At 48.0% G+C, this 21,036-nt stretch overlaps 1 protein-coding gene across 1 annotated transcript; it reads right to left on the bottom strand.

Annotated features, from left to right (window-relative positions):
- Nucleotides 1–440: 440 nt before the first annotated feature.
- On the bottom strand, nt 441–20,042 carry rif1 (replication timing regulatory factor 1). Its single transcript, XM_084544675.1, has 36 exons — nt 19,901–20,042; nt 19,425–19,472; nt 18,069–18,205; nt 17,898–17,976; nt 17,705–17,801; nt 17,495–17,625; nt 17,313–17,407; nt 17,035–17,224; nt 16,479–16,571; nt 16,027–16,165; nt 15,775–15,926; nt 15,382–15,496; nt 15,120–15,293; nt 14,894–15,004; nt 13,910–13,972; nt 13,417–13,529; nt 13,029–13,115; nt 12,879–12,952; nt 12,607–12,787; nt 11,342–11,449; nt 11,099–11,248; nt 10,923–11,022; nt 10,549–10,847; nt 8,783–8,985; nt 8,595–8,688; nt 8,390–8,521; nt 7,704–7,846; nt 7,534–7,623; nt 7,393–7,447; nt 3,668–6,364; nt 3,446–3,574; nt 3,246–3,332; nt 2,451–2,566; nt 2,227–2,377; nt 1,941–2,154; nt 441–1,210 (listed from the first exon to the last, which is right to left on the bottom strand). The coding sequence occupies exons 3-36, from the start codon at nt 18,182–18,184 to the stop codon at nt 942–944; spliced, it is 7,047 nt and encodes a 2,348-aa protein (XP_084400801.1). The 5' UTR covers nt 18,185–18,205; nt 19,425–19,472; nt 19,901–20,042; the 3' UTR covers nt 441–941.
- Between the last annotated feature and the right edge of the window lie 994 nt (nt 20,043–21,036).

Consider the following 21,036-nt stretch of genomic DNA (forward strand, 5'->3'; position numbering starts at 1 on the left):
CAATAACGAAGGGTATTATAAAACTATTTTGTTGTTGTTACGTCGGTGTGTTCCATGCTAGTTTGTTTACTCGCTCTCTCTCGGTTCTCTGCTCGTGCACAGTATTCCAGGGCCAATATGCACGCGCTCTATCGTGCACAGCTCTCCCTTGTGGGGGGGAGGGGCTTGCGACACCTTTTTGGGCTTTAGCGGAAAGTGGGGAGGGACTGAGAAGTTGTCGATGTTCAAATTTTTTGGCTAAGTCCTGGATCTTCGCAATCCTGCCTACTGCACCTTTAACTGTCATACTAATCTGATTAGCTTGTGGAGTTCAGATCTCACAGTTTAAAGTTTTTCAGTGCACCTACATCAGGAAGTGATGAGAGCAGTACTGTGGAAAGCAAGCAGAGTCTAAAGAGCTGGAGCGCTGTCGTGTGCAGAAAGCGTAAATAAAATAAAAATCTTCATCAGTTCTTTATTGAAGCATTTAAAAACAAAGACCGTCGACTACAATCCATGTTAAAAAAAAAAATCATTTTAAGTGACAAGAAAAGAGCAAAAGAATCTAATAAATGCTACAAAATGTACACGATGAGTGAACAGGCACCGACAGGGACGACACCAGAGCGCTTATGTACAAAGTCTGAAGGAGTCCGCTTCACGAAAAGTCAGTTTCTTCATATGAAAGATGTTAAAAGTCTCAGTTTAAAAAGTGTGACTGTGCTTCCCTCTGGAAAAACAAAAAGCTACAGAGGGAAGAGGAAAGACGTCTGCTAGCGTTTATTAAAAATACTCTCAGCTAAAGAGAAGGTCCAGTCACGCACATTAAAACTAAACAAAAAGAAAAAATAGATTCATCTCGTCTGGAAGGATAAAAGAAAACTTTATCCTCGGTTTCAGGCTCGTCTTCAGGCGTCCGTCCTCTAGAAGCGTCTCCAGTCGATCGTCCTCTAGAAGCGTCTTCAGGCGTCCGTCCGGCTGAGGCGAGTCTGCAGCTCGACCACCAGGCGTCCCATCAGGCCTCCCAGACGCTCGTGGATCTGGACCAGCTCTGGTGGAGAGCAGCGGCTCAGTTCTAGAGGCGTCATGCTGCGGGTCAGGGCCTCCACCTGGGGGAGGAGCCCGTCCCGTCCTCCGTCGGGCCCCTGGTCTCCGTCAAGTTGGTTGGGTGTCTCTGAGGCGTCCTCAGGTCTCACGTCTGCAGGAACGGGCTCGTCCACCAACTCAGTCGCTGCAAAACACAGAAGAAGAAGTTTAGAGTGACGTCATGGGATTTAAAGTCTAGATACATCATGGACTGGACTGGAAGAGAGGGAGGAAAGAAGAGGAGGTGGAAGGAGGAGGAGATGTAGGAGGAGGAGATGTAGCATGAGGAGGTCCAATGGTAGAAAAAGGAGGCAGGAGATAGAAGAGGAAGAAAAAGATGGAAGAAGAAAGAGGAGTAGTAGAAGAAGAAGGAGATGTGGGAGGAGGAGAAGACAGAAGAGGAGGGGGAGGAGACAGAAGGGGGTGCAGGGGGAGACAGAAGAAGAAAGAGGAGGAGGAGGAGGAGATGTGAGGAGGATGAGACGGTAGAAAGAGGATGAGGTGGAAGGTGGACAAGAAGGTAGAAAGATGAGAGAGAGGAGATAAAAGGAGATGGAAGGAGACTGAAAAAGAAATATGAGGAGGAGAGAGAAGGTGGAAGGAGGAGGTGGAGGAGAAGGTAGAAAGGAGGGACAGGAGAGAAGGAGGTGCAAGGGGAGATGGAAGAAAGAGGAGTAGTAGAAGGAGAGTGGGAGGAGACAGGAGGTGAAGAAGAAATGGGAGTAGTAGTAGGAGGAGGAGGAGATGATAGAAGACGAAGGAGAGGACAAGGAGGACAGTGGGAGGAGAAGGAGGTAGAAAGATGAGGAGTAAGAGACGGTGGGAGGAGGTTCTGAACATTTAAATATTTGTACAGGTTTTTATTTCAAACTCACCCAGAGTCTCCAAGGTCTTCTCCTCCGAGGTCTTCTCCTCCGAGGTCTTCTCCTCCGAGGTCTTCTCCTCCGAGGTCTTCTCCTCCGAGGTCTTCTCCTCCGAGGTCTTCTCCTCCTCGTCCAGGTTCTGAGGAGCGCCGCTCTCCTCCAGCTCAGAGGTCATCCTCTCCGTTTCATCGAAGCTCTTCAGCTCGTCTCCTCCTCGTCCTTTACGCTGTGTGACGGAAGTCCAGACGTCAAACACTCAGAGCCAGGTCATGGTTTAGGTTGTGGTGCGTTCACGTACCTGCTGCTCGTAGGACTTCAGAGCCTTCTTCACGTTGGAGACCTTTGGAGAGCGGATCGGCAGCGTCTTGATTTCTCCAGGAGTCAGAGCGCTCAGGTCTCCCACCGTTTTGATGTTTCTGGCCCGAACGAGTTGGCCGAAGCCTCGAGACCTGAGAGGAGAAACCACGGTGGTCAGAAACCTGAGGGGGAGCAGGAGAAGACCTCCTCTGTGACGTTACTCACCACATGTTGGAGGAGATCTGAGGGAGCACAGCCTCCACGGGAGCAGAGCAGCCAACCAGCGGAGGGTAGATACAGTCTCTGGAGACGGGACGGGGCTCCTGACCCATCTCAGAAATCTGGAAGATAAAGAGGTTCCACAGGACATCAGGACCGTCTCCTCCTCCTCCTCCTCCTCCTCCTCCTCCTCCTCCCACTATCTTCTACTACCGCCTCCTCCTCCTCTTTCTACCTCCTCCTTCCATCTTCTCTTCCTGTCCTCCTTCTACTCCTATCCCCTCCTTCCAATACCGTCTCCTCCTACTTTCTTCTTCCTTCTCCTCCTGCACCTCCTTCCATCTCCATCTTATTAACATCAAACCCTCTTCAATGAGGCAGATCATGTTCCATCTTGTTCTTACTCCTTCCTTCGTGTTCTCCTTTCTACTTCTTACTCCTCCTAGTTTCTCCCCTGTTGTCTTCTTGTTCTTCGTCCTTCCTTGTTCTCCCTCCCTCCTCCTCTTTTACCCCTTTACTCCTTCCCTCTTGCTCTCCATCCTTCTTCCTACTTCAACCTTCCCTCTACTGCCTTCTTCTCTCTACCTCCTCCTGCTTTTCTTCTCCTTGTTCTGACTCCTTCCTTCTTGTTCTCCCTCCTCCTTCCACCATTTCTTCCTGTCCTTCTCCTACTACTATCCCCTCCTTCTACCAATACCATCTCCCCCTGCACCTCCTTCCATCTCCTCTTCTTCCTTACGTCTCCATCTTATTAACATCTTCAATGAGGCAGAGTAAACTTTAATATTAATAAACTCTCACCAAACATTTCTTGGAGCTCTTGTAACCTGGACTGTGAATATTTCTTGGACTCAGTACCAGCGGTCCCTTCGTCGGAGTCGTGATATGCTAAAATAAAGAAGAAAGAAAAAGAAGAAGCACAAGATGGTCAAGTTTAAAAAGAAAGATAAAAGAATGAGAGGATGTCAAACGTGGCATCGCCCCCCCGGCCTCCTTTGTACCTTGGGCTGTGGGATGCCGCTGATCTTGGACCTTCTGGGGGAGCTGGTTCTGATGGCTGGACTGCGGCGGTCTATGTCGTCCGCCAGCTCCTGATGCTGGATCGGATTAGCAAAAGACACCCGTCTGGACTGTAAAGTTAAACCAGAGAATATAAAGTTAGATAAAACGAATAAGGTGCAATATTTATTTTAAAAGAATTTCATCCGAGGACAACGACTGACTTTGACGAGGGGCGACGGAGTCTGAGTCTCCACCACCTCCAGTGGTCTCTTCTGGCCCTTCTTCAGGATGCTGGTAGAGGGTGAAGCTGACGGAGACCAGGTTCCTCTGGTCCGGCCACTGCTGGGGCTTTGAGCGACGTCGGCCTCCATCAAGGCCTCCAGGTCCTTCTGCTTCACCGGAGACTCCTGAGGAACCGCTGCGTCGGCAACATCGGCCAGAGCAGCGTCCAGATTCGTGACGACCTCGTCTGCAGCTTCGTGTCCAGGCTCAGACTCCTGACCCTTACTATCTTTATCCTCCACCTCCTTCTCCTCCTCCTCATGTAGATCCACGGCTTCTGTTTGCTGGTTTGCCGTCTCCTCCTCCTTTGGGAGCTCCTCCGAGACTTTTTGATTTTCTGCACCTCCTTCTGGAACAAGTGGACGTTCTTGAGCTGAATCAACATCCACCTCATCCCGGGGTTCAGACACTTCTTCGACTTTCTCCTCTGAAGACTCTGGCACCTGCAGATTCTCCATTTTCCCATCAGGAGGCGCCGATTTGACAGCAGATACTGAAGACTCCTCCTGAGTCTGTTCACGACCAACCCCGACACAATCAAGCGTTTCCAAACCCTGAGACGATGCGTCCTCAGTTTCCTTTACATCATCAACCTCCAATGCTGATTCGTCCTTGCTCTCCACTTCGTCTGTACCTGGAACCAAATCAGAACTCTGCAAATCTTGGGTTTTCGACGCTTCCTCTAGATCCGTTTCTACGGTTTCAGTGTCCGGCTGCTGGGAAGAATCGGCGTCAACCTTTTCCACGTCAGTCCTGTCCTCCTTAGACTCGACGGTGAGAGGACTCTGCAGAGACGCCCGAGGCTTCCTCCCTCTCTTTTTGGCAACGGGTGGATTCTCTCTGGCGTCAGAGGATTCAGACTCGGAGGACTCGACGCCAGCTACTAAACCCTGAGAGGATCTCCGCGTGGAATATCTACCTCTGCCCTGGGAGGACTCGGATCCAGAGATTTCTAAAGATTGTGAACTCTCTGGGGTCGAAACTCCCTCATGGACCTTGCTCCTCCTCGTCGTCCTACCCCCCGTCCGAACTTCTGTCTGAGAATTAGACCGACTCTGCCTTCTCAACGAATCCGTATTCTCACTTTTGGTTTCGGACTCGGCTGAAGTCTTGCTTCTTCTGGATTTGCGTTTGGACTCGGAGGAGGATGGCGAAGGCGTGCTCACCTGAGAGTCCTCTTGACTGAGGTTGTCGTCTACAGATTCTGTCGTCTTATGTTCAACGTCTTTGACCAGCTCCTCATCCATCGACTTATCTGTCGAGCTCGTTTTGTTTTCATCAGTAGCTGGTGAAGAAGAAGGGACTATCTGAGAATCTGTATTTTCCTTTTTAGACTTTTCTTCAGGCTCAGACTCTTGGGACTGTGCATCGACTTGAGATGAAGAGTCGAGGATTTGAGAATCTTTGTTTGGCTCATTGACGTCTTGTTCTAAAAGTTCAATTTCTTGGGAGTTGTCACCAGTTTGAGGAGAAACAACAACAGTTTGGGAGTCTTCCTTAGTCTCCTTGTTTGTTTCACTCTGTTCTACGAGTTCCTGAGTGACCGTTTGGCTGGATTCGTCTTTGTCGACGTCCTGTGATGCTTTGCTCTGTCGACTGCGTCTTCGCTGAGTCTGGCTGTCTTGATCAGACTCTTGTCCACCGGTGCTTCTTCGTTTCTTCTCAGGTTTATTAACATCAAGGAGCTCCTCTGAATTACTGTACAGTTTGATCTTCTTTCGCGGTCGAGTCACGGAGCCGGTTTGACTCGAGTCCCTCTGAGCCCTAGATCGTAGTCGATCCCTGCCGGCGTTGTCCTCGGCCGCCTGCTTACTCCTCGTCTTCGGTCTGCTTGCGGACTCGTTGGCGGGTTCCTCTCCGGAGCGTCTCCTTTTTGACGGAGTGTATTTTGCTTCCCGTTCGTCTGGGTCCTCTCCGGGCAGCAGAGGTCGGACTCTGGGACGTCCAGATCGCCGAGGTTCGGTGGGAGATGTCTGGGTCTGAGAATCGTCCATCGCTGGTTCAGACTCCTCTTCCTGGCTTGAGGATTTAACTTCCTCCAGTGAGGATGCCATGTTTGACGTGTCCTTACCCTCTGCTTCAGGTTGCGTATCTGGGATAATGTCTTCGTCTTCCGTCGATTCACTGGGTAGTCTCTCTGTCAGCTTCACGGGCTCGCTTTTTGTCCTCGAGTCTTTGGGCCTTCGAGGAGACTCCAAGGCGTCGGTTTCTCTACTCTGAGGTGAATGATGAGCGTCAGGACCAGTGGGCGTCGTCTTATTCTTGACATTGGAGCGTTCTTGGCTATTGGAGGTCTTTACCAGGAGACCAGTAAACGGGGATGTGCTACCGGAGCTGGCGGGTTTTCCCTCAACATACTTCTCCAGGGTGATAAACGACTGGCGGCGACTGTTGGGTTTCTGGGGTGTCCCTGAAACCAAATCTGAAGAGTCTGAGACGTTGGGACTCGTGTCGTCTTTGGGCCGAACGTCCACCTCGTCTGGTCTCTCATCGTTCTTGGTATCATCCTCCATAGAAACATCTGCAGACTCCGGGACGACCTCTTCCTCCTGCTGGTTTTCTGTCGTCTCTTTTGGGCTGGTGTAGTCTTGAGTCTCTTTTGTTAGAACTTCCTCCTCATTTTCTTTCTGAGGATCCTGAAAGAAATGAAAGTTCTTTAATCTGAGAATTAATACATTCAACTCGTTTGGGACGTCCTGATCAAGTTCTGGATGCTTTGATTCTGATGCCGATCGTTAAATATCGAGTCCAGATCTGATCTATGTCCAAAAGTTCCTCCTCCTTGTTCTTTCTTTCTACATCCTCTTACTCCTTCCTTCGAGTTCTCCTCCTTTCTAGTCCTCCCCCTATCCCGCTCCTTGTTCATACTCCTTCCTTCTTGCGCTCCTTCTTTCTACTTCCTACTCCTCCTACTTCCATCTTTTCTTCTTGTTCTCCCTCCCCCTTCCTCTCATTTACACTCTTGTTCTCCTTCCTTCTTCCAAATTCAACCTTCCCTCTGCTGGCTCCTTCCTTCTACTTCACTCCTTCATTCTCCTCCTCCCTTTACTTCCTCCTGCTTTCCTTCTCCTTGTTCTGACTCCTTCCTTCTGCTTCCTCCTCCTCCCTTTTGTTCTCCTTAGTTCTACTTCCTACTCCCTTCCTCTTTCTCATTGTTCTTCCTCATTCTCCCTCCCTCCTCTTTTACATCCCTGCCTCTTGTTCCTACTTTCCTTCTTGTTCTCTTTCCTTTCCTTCAACTTTCCTTCCTACTGCCTCCTTTTCTCCAACTCCTCCTCCTGCTTTCCTTCTCCTTGTTCTGACTCCTTCCTTCCATTTCCTTTCCCTGTTCTCCCTCCTTCTTGTTCTCCTTCCTTCTACCTCTTCTTTCCTTCTACTTCTTGCTTGTAGCTGTTGAATCGAGCCGTTAGTATTGAATCACAATCTCCTACACAGGATTCTGGTTCTGCTTTCTTCTTCTCCTTCTGTTTTAATAGCGGTTTGACGCTGCCAACCACCATTAAAACAGAAGAAGAAGACGACATTTTAAAGCTACGCTGACGTGGTTTTAGTTTATGACACAGCTCAAATGAAAAACTATACAATCATTTTTATAAATGCCTGGATCGAGACATCCCCAACATTAAAAAACTTGATTATTTTTCTTTGTTTGAGTGTTTCGTACCTCGCCAGGAGCCTCTTTGTTAATGTTGTCAGCCTGTTGAGTTGGCACTTTGTCCCTGCGGGAATATTTATCATTACACAAGTGTTTTTTATTATAACAGAGCAGCGATTTAATTCTGATTCACATCCTCCACAAACTTACAGAGAGTCTTCTTGGCTCTGTGTGTACTGGGTGAAGACCGTGGTGTCCAGAGAAGCATCCAGGTTGTTGTACATGGCAGGAATGTCGACCCTGAGAGGAGAAACACTCAGCTTCACAAAGTCGACAAAGAGGAAGCTTTAAATTAAATAAGACCCGAGGAGTAACCTGACCTCTTAGTCCGTTTCACCTCCTTCTGGTGCTCCGTCAGGACTCGCTCCTTCGTCTCTGGAGGAATGAAGACGAAGTCGATGGAGGCTTCTTCCTCCAAGACGTCTCTGCGGGGAGGTTTGGGGGAACCGAAGTCCAGCTTTGTCTGCAGGAGGAAAACACAGATTTAGAATTTATTATTCTGTCTTTGTGTTAGAGACAGGAGGCATCTGATAAACGATACGACGAAGGTGATGAGACGACAAATAAAAAGAAAGCTACGAGGAGAACGATGAAGAAGATGCTAAGATGAAGACTACAGAATAATTTAAAATGTGAAGGTGATGAAGACTATGAAAACAACAGAACAAAAAGACAACAATGAAGAGAAGATGACAAAGATGGAGACCATGAAGAAGCTAAAAAGGACAAAGATGAAGAAGAATAAAAGGTATACTGGGAAGAAGATGAAGATCAAGAAGAAGGTGATGATGAAGAGGAAGACAAAGGCCACAAAGATGAAGTCCACAAAAAATAAGGAGACGAAGACAAAGAATAAGAAAATGGCAGAAGACGATAAAGACAGAGTGACAAAGATGGAGACGAAGAAGAGTGTGGAGATATAATAATAAACTAAATGATGCATGTATGACAGTAAACCCTTTTGTAATACTAGTGGAAACTCAACACATCCTGAGTCTAGACTTACAGAAACCGGTTTGGAGGTCTTAGCTGAGCTCTTGTCCTTGGGCTCGGGGGTCTTCCCCAGCAGAGAGTCCCTCTTCCCCACAGAAGAAACCGGCATCCCGCTGAGCTTGGTCTCCATCTGAGAGCTCTCACTCTGAAGACCAGAGACACGACGGTGAGGGAAGACCAAATCACAACAAGAGAAGAAGAAATGTCTGGAAACTCACCGAGTACTGTCCGCTGAGCTCGTCAGGGACGCTGACGGCCTCGAAGCCAGGAAGAATGATGGGAGTCTTCTGCTTCACTTGGCTCAGTATCGGCCTGAGTACAGAGAAAGAAAGACGACGCTGATGATCTGAATCCTCTAAATCAGCAGATCTAACTCATCATCAATCTTCCTCTGGCTGTTCTTTACCTGATTTCCTCGGGGTACGTGAGGCTGGCGGCGTTGGCGAAGGTGGCGTTCCAGAAGTGGGCGACGGAGGTTCGGAGCTGCTTGTTCTTGTGGGGAAACAGAACACAGAGCAGAGGAGAGAGCAGAGCCAGGAGGTCGTCGTCAAAGGCCAGAGTGGAGCAGGTCTGCAGGCAGCCGAGCACCTCCCCGAGGAGCTTCTCCAACTGGAGGAGGAGGAGGAGGGAAAAAGGTAGAAAGACTTTACTCACATTCACCTTTTAAAAAGCATTTAAGTGTAGGGCTGGGTTTAAGAAGAAGAAAACAGGAAGAAGAAACAAGAAAGGAGGAGGAAGGAAGTAGGAAAAAAGAAGGAAGAAGGAGATGAGAAGGAAAAGAAGAAGAAAGAAGAAGAAGAAGAAGTAGAAAGAAGGAAGAAGAAAGAAGGAAGAAGAAGAAAGAAGAACGGAGGAAGGAGATGAGAAGAACTAGAAAGAAGAAACAAAAAAGAAGAAGTAGGAAGAAGAAGAAGAAAGGAAGAAGGAAGGAGGAAGGAGATGAGAAGGAGAAGAAAGAAGAAGAAACAAAAAAAAGAAGTAGAAAGAAGAAGAAAGGAAGGAGGAGGAAGGAAGTAGGAAAAAAGTAGGAAGGAGATAAGGAAAAGAAGAAGAAACAAGAAAGAAGAAGAAACAAGAAGTAGAAAGAAGAAGGAGTAGGAAGAAGGAAGAAGAAGAAAGGAGGAAGAGGGAGATGAGAAGGAGAAGAAGAAAGAAGAAGAAATAGAAAGAAGAAAGGAGGAAGGTGGAAGAAGAAGAAAGGAGGAAGGAGGAAGAAGAAGAAGAAGCCAGACTAAGAATCCAGAAGGAGAAGAATAACTTTTACATCCACCTTTTAAAAGCATTTATAGTGTAGGGCTGGGTTAAAGAACAAAAAGGAAGGAAGAAGAAGGAGAAGAAAGAAGAAAGTAGGAAGTAGATGGAGAAGAAAGAAGAAGACAGAATGACTCTGGCTACTCTCCAGCACTCAACGAAGGTCGACACATCTCTCTGTCTCTGTCTCTCATCTTTCCTGCTTTGCTTCTCACGTCTCGTCCTGTCTTGTCTCAAACTTTGGGAGCCTCTTTCCGCACTGCTCTCCAAATCTAAAATCATGGAATTGGTCAACTGGTCTCTCAACGCAATGGACAGAATCTTCTCGACGAGAAGTTCGGGTTCCTGGGGGAACCTGTCTGCCCTGATGGAACGTTTGCCGCCGGATACATGATGGACTCCTGGGAGAAGTGGAGGGTCGTGTGACTGGCGATTCTTTACATATTCTGAACCATGGTAACAGGCTTTCTGCTGATTGGATTAGGCACTACCCTGGTGTATCAGAAAATTAGGAAGATGGTGTCAGCAGTCCAAAGCCCCATGAAGCTGCCCGACATGATTATGGAGTGAGCAGAGCTGTTAGCGCTCAGACTGTGGGTATAAACCACAACATGGATAACACCTTGGAGAATAAGTTTTCAGCTTTGCTAAGGCGAGTGGATCGATTTGAAGACCAGAAAGGACAAACAGAGTAAGACATGTCTATTGAAACGGACTACTCGTCCTAACCCAAACAATCATAATCTAATCTGCATTCCTGGACCAAGGCCGCTGCTCCTCTTGTTTTTCTTCCCCTTTTCCTCCCCCCACTATTGAGGGACTAATAAAGGTTTTCTCAATAAGAAGCAGCAAAAAGAAAGAAGAATGAGGAGAAGTAGTAGAAGAAGGAAACCGATCATCTCTAATAAAATAAATCCAGACCTTTCCCTGAAGCTGTGACGAGAACTTTCTGGTCTCACTCGCTGCTTGTTGGTAGAAACAGGTTAGAGGTTGAATGAGGGCGGTGACGGCCGCCTGGACGGCGTTGGACAGGACGAGGTTGCTGAAGAAAGCCGACAAGACGGAGACCAGGGCCAGACCCGTCCCCTCGGAGGAGGACGAAGACGCCTCGGGAGCGTCCAGGTAGACCTGCAGACTCTGCACCAGCAGGGACTGGAGCGTGGACAGGTTCCCCAGAGCTTTATTCCTCTTTCTCGTCCAGTTGACAGGAGTGTGAGGAGCTGGAGAAAAAATAAACAATTAAGGAATTCTGTTTTTAATCCAAAATGAGAATAAAAGTATTTAAAAGTTCTTACACTTGAGCTTCTGTTGAAACTGAGGCGTGAACGGAGAGAAGTCCACACACTCCACCACGACCTGGAGGATACTGGCCACGGCGTTCAACGTCGACGGCACCTGGACAATTAAACGGCGACTATAAGTAAAAACATCCACGAGAAGAAGTGATTTATTTAAACGCTCCTGAACGCACCATGAGGGCTTCTCGGTCCACCGCGGCGGCCATCTTGGCGCAGAGCTCCTCGCAGCAGACGTTCTCCTCGGCCGTGACGACCAGAGCCGAGCAGCGAGCGAACACCTTGTAGAGCTTGGACCAGGAGGACAGCATCGACCTCTGGGCCGCCTGGACGGAGACGGGAGTTGAGGAGGAGGAGGTGGCGTCAAGAGGAAAGAAACGAGCGACTCGACAAGTGAAATAAGGTGAAGATGAACCGACCTGTGGGAGCGGCGTGCCACGAAGGAGGTGTGTGACGGGGAGCATCAAGGCCGAGAGCACGGCGCTGAAGTTGTGCTCCAGAGCGTCTCCTTGGTTCACCTCATTAGACTGTAACGAAAAAAACATTTTAGGGTCCTAAGAATCCTTCTGAGGGTGTCCTGTTGTTAGTGGGGGGGGTCTTAGAGGGGAGGGGCCTCTGTGGATCATCCCTCAGATACTTGATCAGTTTGGGATCTAGTGAATCTGGAGGCCAGGTCAACACCTTGTGCTGTTCTTCATGTTTTTTTTTAGTTGTTCCTAAAGTGTTTTTGTGTGTGTGTCTGTGTCAGGCTGCATCCTGCTGGGGATGGCTGCTGCCATCAAGGAGTGTCATTGCTATGGGGTGGGGGTGCCTGGTCTGGTCTAGGTGGGGTGGGGGTGCCTGGTCTGGTCTAGGTGGGTGCTACATGTCTAAGTAACATCCACACCAATGAATGCCAGGTCCAGAAGTTTCCCAGCAGAACACTGAACTGTCACAAGATGGTCAATGTTATTTACTTCTCCTGTCAGTGGTCATAATGTTATGGGTGATCAGTGTAGTGACTACACAAATAAAATTTTAAGGGTGACAAAAGACTAAAAACGACAGAACAAAAAGACGACAACGAAGACAAGATGTCAAAGATGGAAACCATGAAGAATTAGCTTCTTCATGGTTTCCATCTTTGACAGGAGGATGGACAAAGATGAAAATAATAGAAAGTACATGACGATGAAAACAAAGAATGAGGTGACGAAGGATAAAAAGAAAGCTACGAAGAAGATGATGATGACGAAGAGGAAGAAGAAGACAAAGAAGTTCACAAAAAAATACAAATAGAGACGTTGAGACGACAAAGAAGCAAAAAAGGACAAAGATGAAGAATAAAAGGTAGAAGGGAGAAGATGAAGCAAACAACAACAAGAATGTGAAGAAGCTCTGATATACTGGGAAGAAGATGAAGATCAAGAAGAAGGTGATGATGAAGAGGAAGACAAGGGCCACAAAGATGAAGTCCACAAAAATAAAAAGGAGATGAAGACAAAGAATAAGAAAATGGCAGAAGACGACAAAGATGGAGACTGAAGAATGTATGTTGTTAAAAAGATGAAGGTGACTAAGACGAAGAGTGTGGAGATATAATAATAAACTAAATGATGCATGTATGATATTCACTTCTCCTGTCAGTGGTCATAATGTTGTGGCTGAACTGTTTTGAAACTGAATTCATATTGAATCCTCGTACCTGTGTGATGGTGTCGGTGAGCGGGCTGACCATCACGCTCCACATCCTCCACAGCTGCTCCTTGTTCTGCAGAGACCCGGCGCTGCGACCGATGGCGCCCAGCACCGCCTCGGAGAACGCCAGAGGAGACGTGGGCCCCGACAGGCCGCAGCCGACCAGCGTCTGAAGGCAGTGGTAAAACCTGCACAGAGATCAGCAGCGAGATCAGAACACACACCTCCACCTCCACCTCCACCTGCACCAAAGTGAACCTAAAACATCCAGACCCCCACCTCTCGTCCTCGGTGCACGCCGACAGCGAGCTGCTGTTGTAGAGGAGGAGGATGAGGAACAGAGCCGGGGTTCCCTGAGGAAGGAAAAAAAGTTTGAACTAAACCCGTTCAGAGGACACGTGAGACGACCGGAGCGAATCAGGAACTCACATTCAACACGTCCATCTTCCCCACTTGGTAGGAGGCCGAGCCCAGGACTCTCTGAGGGATCCCCTTCACCGTGGCCTCGAACAAAACCTGAGGGAGACATCACACGGTCAAACATCTGGAATCAAACAAGGCAACTAAAAGATGTGATGAAATACCTTCTTATTTATTTATAAGCCCTGAATTACATATGAGGAAATAAACTACTCCGATGGGAACCGACTCTGCTCCTGCAAAGGTTTGGCAACATGATGCAGGAAATGATCCGTTTCATTCGTCCATTTATCTTTTAAATTAAGATCAGTTTGACTCCAGAGGTCTGATTTTGTTTTAAACCCAGACCAGGATAGTAATGAGGACGTCAGGTTTGAAGGTTTGTCTCTTTTCTTACCAGGACTCTGTCTGCAGGAAGAGCCTCTGAGGTGACGATGCTCTGCAGAGCCTGAAGCATCAACGTCAGCACCTCACAGCCCTGTCGGTCCTTCTTACTGCCCACCGACACCGCTGGAGACCAGAGTTATCATCATCAGCTGAGAAAACTCTTAAATTAAAGTTTTTAGTTGAGATGATGATGATGATGATGAAGAAGAGTCATCACTGGGGGCCGACCCCTCAGAGTCATTTCCTGTCACAGCGGTCCAGACCACGAGGATCTGAACCGCTCCAACTTAAACTGATAATGGTAGTGGGAGTGGGTCGGGCCAGAGACGAGGACGAGGTCTCGCTGGTCCTCCTCTAATGTGACGGAGCCCGGACCCAACCTGGGTGCTCTATGTGGCGCTAGGAGGCCGGACCCACAGCTCCTAGAGTCCGGCCAACAGAACAGCAGCCACAACGACACTTAAAGTACATCTACAGTTACAGGATGATAACGATCAACTTACCAGACTCTATGGTCAGACTGACAAAGGAGACCAGCTGTTTCCACAGGACGGCCAAAAGGTTGACTACAAGAGGACAAGAGGACAGAAGAGACGAAGCAATAAATATATGTCAGGTTAAAGCAATCTGTAATCTAATTTATAAACATTTAACAGGACTAACAAATAAAAAAGGTCCCGTCAGCAAAGTCAGCAACCTGACTTCAAATTAGTAAAGAAGGCTACGAAGAGCTACAGTTAGCTGAGAGGCTAGGAGGAGCTACTGTTAGCTGGGAGGCTAGGAGGAGCTACTGTTAGCTGGGAGGCTAGGAGGAGCTACTGTTAGCTGGGAGGCTACGAAGCGCTGCTGTTAGCTGGGAGGCTAGGAAGAGCTAATGTTAGCTGGGAGGCTAGGAAGAGCTAATGTTAGCTGGGAGGCTAGGAAGAGCTGCTGTTAGCTGGGAGGCTAGGATGAGCTAATGTTAGCTGGGAGGCTAGGATGAGCTGCTGTTAGCTGGGAGGCTAGGAAGAGCCACTGTTAGCTGGGAGACTAGGAAGAGCCACTGTTAGCTGGGAGGCTAGGAAGAGCTACTGTTAGCTGGGAGGCTAGGAAGAGCCACTGTTAGCTGGGAGGCCACAAAGAGCTACTGTTAGCTGGGAGGCTAGGAAGAGCCACTGTTAGCTGGGAGGCCACAAAGAGCTACTGTTAGCTGGGAGGCCACGAAGAGCTACTGTTAGCTGGGAGGCTAGGAAGAGCTACTGTTAGCTGGGAGGCTAGGAAGAGCTGCTGTTAGCTGGGAGGCTACGAAGCGCTGCTGTTAGCTGGGAGGCTAGGAAGAGCTAATGTTAGCTGGGAGGCTAGGAAGAGCTAATGTTAGCTGGGAGGCTAGCAACTTAATCAGCGATCGTCGCTTTGCTAAAGGCTAGGAACTTTCTTCCAGTTATCTTTTAACTAACGGAAGGAAGTAACTCTTAGAACTGATCTGAGAACCAGACGTGGATTTGTACCTGGAGCGTCTTTTCCGATGTTGATGAACCCGTCTCTGATATTGGAGACGAGCACCGTGGAGTGTTTGGTGAAGGACGGAGCGCCAGAGAGGAGAGGGTGGTGCAAAGGTTCTGCAGAGAAGAGACGAGATCATTATGACCTAGTGATTCTTTGGTTTCATTACAACATATAAAACTCTCCATGCTGGCTGGGAGGTTATTAAACATATGTGTGGCTCTGACTCACCCAGACTCAGGGTCAGTTTGTTCTTCGCTGCAGCAGCAGAAACCTCCGGCCCCAGAAAATAGTGCAGCAGCATCTCCAGACCCAGCAGCTGGATGGAGGGGAAGCTGGAGACCTGGATGCTGGAGTTCAGGGACATGCGAGGCGTACCGGCTGGACTGTTGAAGCCTGGAGCAGCTGTGAGAGTCAGGAAACAAACAGCACATGAGTTATATTACATTTAATTACTCAGCTTAGAGCATCATACAGAGGGACCGGTCTCTACCGTTCTTGGGCGTTCCAGGTACGACTGCACCGTTCTGAGCGACGGCTCTAGACGGAGTACCAGGGACAGAAGAGGAATCTGAAACAATGGTGCATTGAAGCAGAGGAACAGAAACCTGCAGAGAGACAGATAAGAGTTTGATCTTTCAGTTTCAGAACAGGAGAATGAGGATCTAAAGTGAAGGACTGGCTCCATTTTAAAGATCTGAATGTTCTGCACGAGTCCACATGACCAGATTTAGTTTAGTAGATGAGAAACGAGAGGGAGAAGATTGAGGAGGTGCCACAAACCTCAGGAACCAGCAACAACATTAGTTTTAAGTAAAAACTGAACCGATAATGAATCAAATCTGGACCCTGGTGCTGTCGCTGAGAGATGTGAGGAGCTTCTAACCTGATCAAAGTTGGAGGAGAGGTTGGGTCCCAGCTGGACCACCAGGTACCACCAGACCTCCACCTTGGTGAGCAGCAGGGCTTCGGTCCTGACGTGGATGGACGTGAGTGGCTGCATCAGGAGCTTCATGCGTTTGCTGCTGCAGAGGATGTCTTTACAGGAGGAAGAGTTTAAACGCATCAGTGTCGTGGTTGTTTTTTTTTTTTTCAGGAGGAGAAAATAAAAACAAACGAGGGAGCGGGTCTCGCTCACCTGGATTGAGAGCAAAGTTATCGATGAGGCTCTTCCAGGCGATGAAGGCGATCTTCTTGATGGTCGGAGAGGAGCTGCGGAAGCCCAGCTCCTCCAGGTGCAGCAGAGAGTTGATGAAAGGACCTCCTCTGTGCAGCAGCTGGACAGGAAACATGTTTTAAATTGTTTTAGCTCCTTTAGAAAATAAAAAACTGGCACAAATGATGCTTAACGCTTCTAATGAGCTACCAGGGAAACATTTAACCTGTGAAATCACTGAGATCATTGATTCTTAGGAGTAAAACACCAAAAATTAAAGTCTAAACTTTGGACATTTCGTCATTATTTGTTGGAGAAATTAAGCAAGGGAGACTCTGCAGAGAGCACACACCGTCAGACATTAAAAACTGTGAGTGTGTAGGTTTATTTATTATTATTAGGTAGTTTAATATGTGATATTTTGCAGACGTTACCTTCCCGAGCAGTTTCACGAATAAGGGCCAGAGCTTCAGGACGTTCGTTTCGTTCTTGGACATGAAAAGCTTCTGCAGTTCTGGGATCAGTTTCTGTGGAGACAGAGAAACAGTCGACTCAGCAGAGTTCAACATCGTGAGTTAGATCATAAGACCTCAGGGATTATAGCCACGGTGTCATGTAGATGTTTTAGAAATCTAATCATGAAACCACTGATTCAGTTCTTCAGCCTCTCGTTAGAAATCTGGCTGAACGACTGGTTTAGCAAAGACAAATCCTGCAGAAGCTCCAACTCTGAGAGCGGCGTCAGGACTGAAAGATGACTGGAACTAAAAAGTGTGACGACAGAGAAGAGCTGGAGAAAAGAAAAGACGAATGAAAGATGTGAAACTAGAGGAGGAAGACGGAGGAGACGCCATAAACCTCTGGAACCAGTGACAACAGTGAGGCTCTTCTAGACACTGCAGGACGAGACATCGTAGCCTACACCGTCAGTCTGTCTCGCTCTGTAACACCTCCACCCAAACAATTAGGTTGATGAGACTCAACACTCACCGAGGACATCATTGGCTCGATGACAGCGGCCACGTCCATCTGTTTCTCCAGGAGCAGAGGCATCCCCATCTCCATGGCGGCGGCCGCCCGCAGACGCACCTTGGACGCCGAGTGGACGACCAGCGGGACGACCAGCTTGGCCCACTGCACCGCCCCGCCGCACATCTGGGTCGGCACCTGCTCCAGCATCCTGCAGACGACGGCAGCGGAGCGATTAACGGACGAGTAACAACGAACACAGAGGAACACAGAGGCCAGGTTAATGAGGCGTCTGTTACCTGATGATGACGTTCAAGGCTTCGTGCTCCATCACCACAGACTGGATGTCCTCTCTGTTCAGCACCGTCTCCAGAGTCCCCAGGATAGACGACACCTGACAGGAAGTAAAACAAAGAAACACTCAGATCAACGAGTCGCCTTTGAAGCGTTCCTTTTTCTAATCACACGTCCAGACGCTCACTTTTTTGCCGACCACGTCTGCAGGGAAGCTCTGTTTGGAGACGACCCACAATGCTCTGGTGCAGGTGTTCTTATCCGTGGACTTGACGACCAGAGAGCAGAGAGATGAGAGGATTTCTGCTGCAAAGCTTTCTGGAGGGCGGACAGAAGAGAGACGAGCTCCTGAGTAACAGCGACTGATATTTATTTAAATATTTAGAAATGAACGTACCAGACACTCCAGAGACGACGTGAGAATGATAAACACAGAAGCCTAGAGCCTGTAAGGCGGCTTGGCTCAGCTCGGCATTGGGACTGCTGATGTGAGCCTGGAAGCAGCAGGAGAGACGAATAAATATGAGATATTAAGGACAGATATAAGGTAGAGACGGAGGAGACGCAGGAGACGGAGGTGACAGACTCACCAGGATGGCTTTACCCAAACGAGGAAAGTGCTTTTCTACTGCAGGGAGAAACTGGCGTCCTTCCTCTCCACTGAGCCGACTGCACAAAAACAAACAAGTTAATTTGTCGTTCCTGTTCCAGCGGCAGCGTTATTGTCCCCAGAAGGCGTCGGGACGGACCCAGAGACGTACCTGGCGATGGTGAGGTAGGCGTCCGTCTGCTCGGACTGTGCGGCCTCGCCGTCCTCCAGAGACTCCAACAGCGGGAGGAAGCTGGAGGCGCTCTGAGGCCCCGTGGTCGCCATCATTATTACTCGCCTCCTCGAGGCCTTTAAAGGGAAAAGAGACACGGACGGAAACGTTTGAAACTCTGGAGACAAGAGGAGTTTGATCATCAGCTTGATCTAGGACCCAAAACGGTGAAGAGAAGAAAGTTTCTGCTAAATGAAAGAGGAGTTCCTCAGTTCTATGAACAACCTGATCAGAGCGTTTACATTGGGACTAAATAAAAAGATGTCTGGAAATAGAACAGGAGAAGAAGAACTAGGAGGAGAAGAGGAGGAAGACAGAAGAAGAACGGGAAAGAGAGAAAAACGGAAGATAAAGGAGGAGGTGAACGAGGGAAAGAAGAAAAGGCAGGATGACGAGAAGAAGACAGGAAAAATACAAGGAAGAAGGCGGAGGAAAGGAGGAGGAGGTGAAGAGGGAGAAGAAGAAGGAGCAGGAGGACGAAACAGAAGAGGAGAAGAAAAAGTAGGAGGAAGAAGAAGAAGCAGGAGAAAAGGAGATGGAGGAGATAAAGGAGGACAAGCAGAAGAACGGGAATGAGAGGAAGACGAAGATAAAGGAGGAGGTGAAGGAGGGAAAGAAGAAATGGGAGGATGATGAGAAGAAGTCAGGAAGAATACGAGGAAGGAGGTGGAGGAAAGGAGGAGGTGAAGAGGGAGAAGAAGAAGGAGCAGGAGGACGAAACAGAAGAGGAGAAGAAAAAGTAGGAGGAAGAAGAAGAAGCAGGAGAAAAGGAGATGGAGGAGATAAAGGAGGACAAGTAGAAGAACGGGAATGAGAGGAAGACGAAGATAAAGGAGGAGGTGAAGGAGGGAAAGAAGAAACGGAAGGATGATAAGACAGGAAGAATACAAGGAAGGACGAGGTGAAGAAGGAGCAGCAGGAGAAAAGGAGATGGAGGAAATAAAGGAGGACAAGTAGAAGTTTCTCCTCCTCCATGTCCTGAATGTGTAAAGTCTTAGAAGACGACCAAGATGTCTCCACGTCTCCATCGTTGCATCTTATATATTTATGTTTCTCCTCACCTGATGTTTACTCCACATGGAGCAGACACGCTCAGAGAGAATAGATTTATTCCAAACAACCAGTTTCTAGTTATCAGAGGAACATTAGGGTCCAAACAAACTAGGTCAGTGTCTCTTTGTTCTTCTCTGACATCAACATTAGTTTATTAATTATTTTCTGTCCTGGTGTCTGAGGTAAAGTCTCAAAGCTGTCACATTCAGGAGGAACCAGTGAGTCAAACATGTCCACACATACCTCAGTGAGATGAAGCCTGATCCTCCTTCACCATCCACTGGTTCACAGCTGGAAACAAGACACAAGTTAGACACAAGTTAGACACAAGTTAGACACTGGTCTCTGCTGGACGTGTCCTGGACGTGTCCTGGACGTGTCCTGGACGTGTCCTGGACGCTAACAGAGACTAGAACTAGTCTCTCCGTGCTTCCTGAAACCTTCCTGAACGCACCTTGGCTCGTGCGGAGGAGCAGCCTGCCTGCTAGCTAGCTTAGCCTCGTTAGCATGTCGCGTAGCTTCCTGCGCACACAGACGTCTGCTAGCATCGCTTAGCTCTGCTGTCAGCGACATTTATTCAGACGATTAAACAGTTAAACTAACTAACACACTAACACTGGGTTTGTTTGAGCACATTAACATCCACCACCACCACCACCACCACCACCACCACCACCGCTCCTCCTGCTCCTCCTCCTGCTCCTCCTGCTCCTGCTCACCTCCGTCTGTGTCAGAGTTGTTGTTGTTGTTGTTCGCAGACTCATTAAACCAGTTAACAGTGAACAAAACTTCACTTTCTGATGTTTGTCTCAAACGCAGCTTTTAAACTTCACAGTTTCTTCTTCTTCTCCTCCTCTTTCCTCCTCCACCTCCTCCTCTTCTTCTTCTTCTGCTGCTGCTACCCCGCGAAATTCGCTGGCGCCAAACCACCACGCCGACGTACAAAATTACCTTTGACCCCGCGACGTCAGACCAGGACACGCCCACTTTACCTTATAAGGGATCTGACGGTTAGAATATTAAAGTAGTAATATATTATTATTATTTATTATGACATATTATATAGCGTATAATAAAAAGAATAATACATAAATAAATACATTATAAAAGAAAAAAATCTGATTTATTTTTTTATTCCTTTTTCCAGAACATAAACGACTCAAATATAAACTATACAACTATTTTTCTCTTACTGATAACCAAAGCAAAGCTGCAGCTTTTTATTTAGTACACTATATTACCAAAAGTATTCGCTCACCTGCCTTTACTCATTCTATGAACTGAAGTGCCATCCCATTCCTAACTCATAGAATTCAATATGATGTCGGTCCACCTTTTGCAGCTATTACAGCTTCAACTCTTCTGGGAAGACTGTCCACAAGGTTGAGGAGAGTGTTTATAGGAATTTTTGACCATTCTTCCAAAAGCGCATTGGTGAGGTCACACACTGATGTTGGTCGAGAAGGCCTGGCTCTCAGTCTCCGCTCTAATTCATCCCAAAGGTGTTCTATCGGGTTCAGGTCAGGACTCTGTGCAGGCCAGTCAAGTTCATCCACACCAGACTCTGTCATCCACGTCTTTATGGACCTTGCTTTGTGCACTGGTGCACAGTCATGTTGGAAGAGGAAGGGGCCCGCTCCAAACTGTTCCCACAAGGTTGGGAGCATGGAATTGTCCAAAATGTTTTGGTATCCTGAAGCATTCAATGTTCCTTTCACTGGAACTAAGGGGCCAAGCCCAGCTCCTGAAAAACAACCCCATACCATAATTCCTCCTCCACCAAATTTCACAGTTGGCACAATGCAATCTGAAATGTACCGTTCTCCTGGCAACCTCCAAACCCAGACTCGTCCAT

This window comes from Chelon labrosus, assembly GCF_963514085.1.
Source record: "Chelon labrosus genome assembly, chromosome: 5".
Classification (NCBI taxonomy): Eukaryota; Metazoa; Chordata; class Actinopteri; order Mugiliformes; family Mugilidae; genus Chelon; species Chelon labrosus.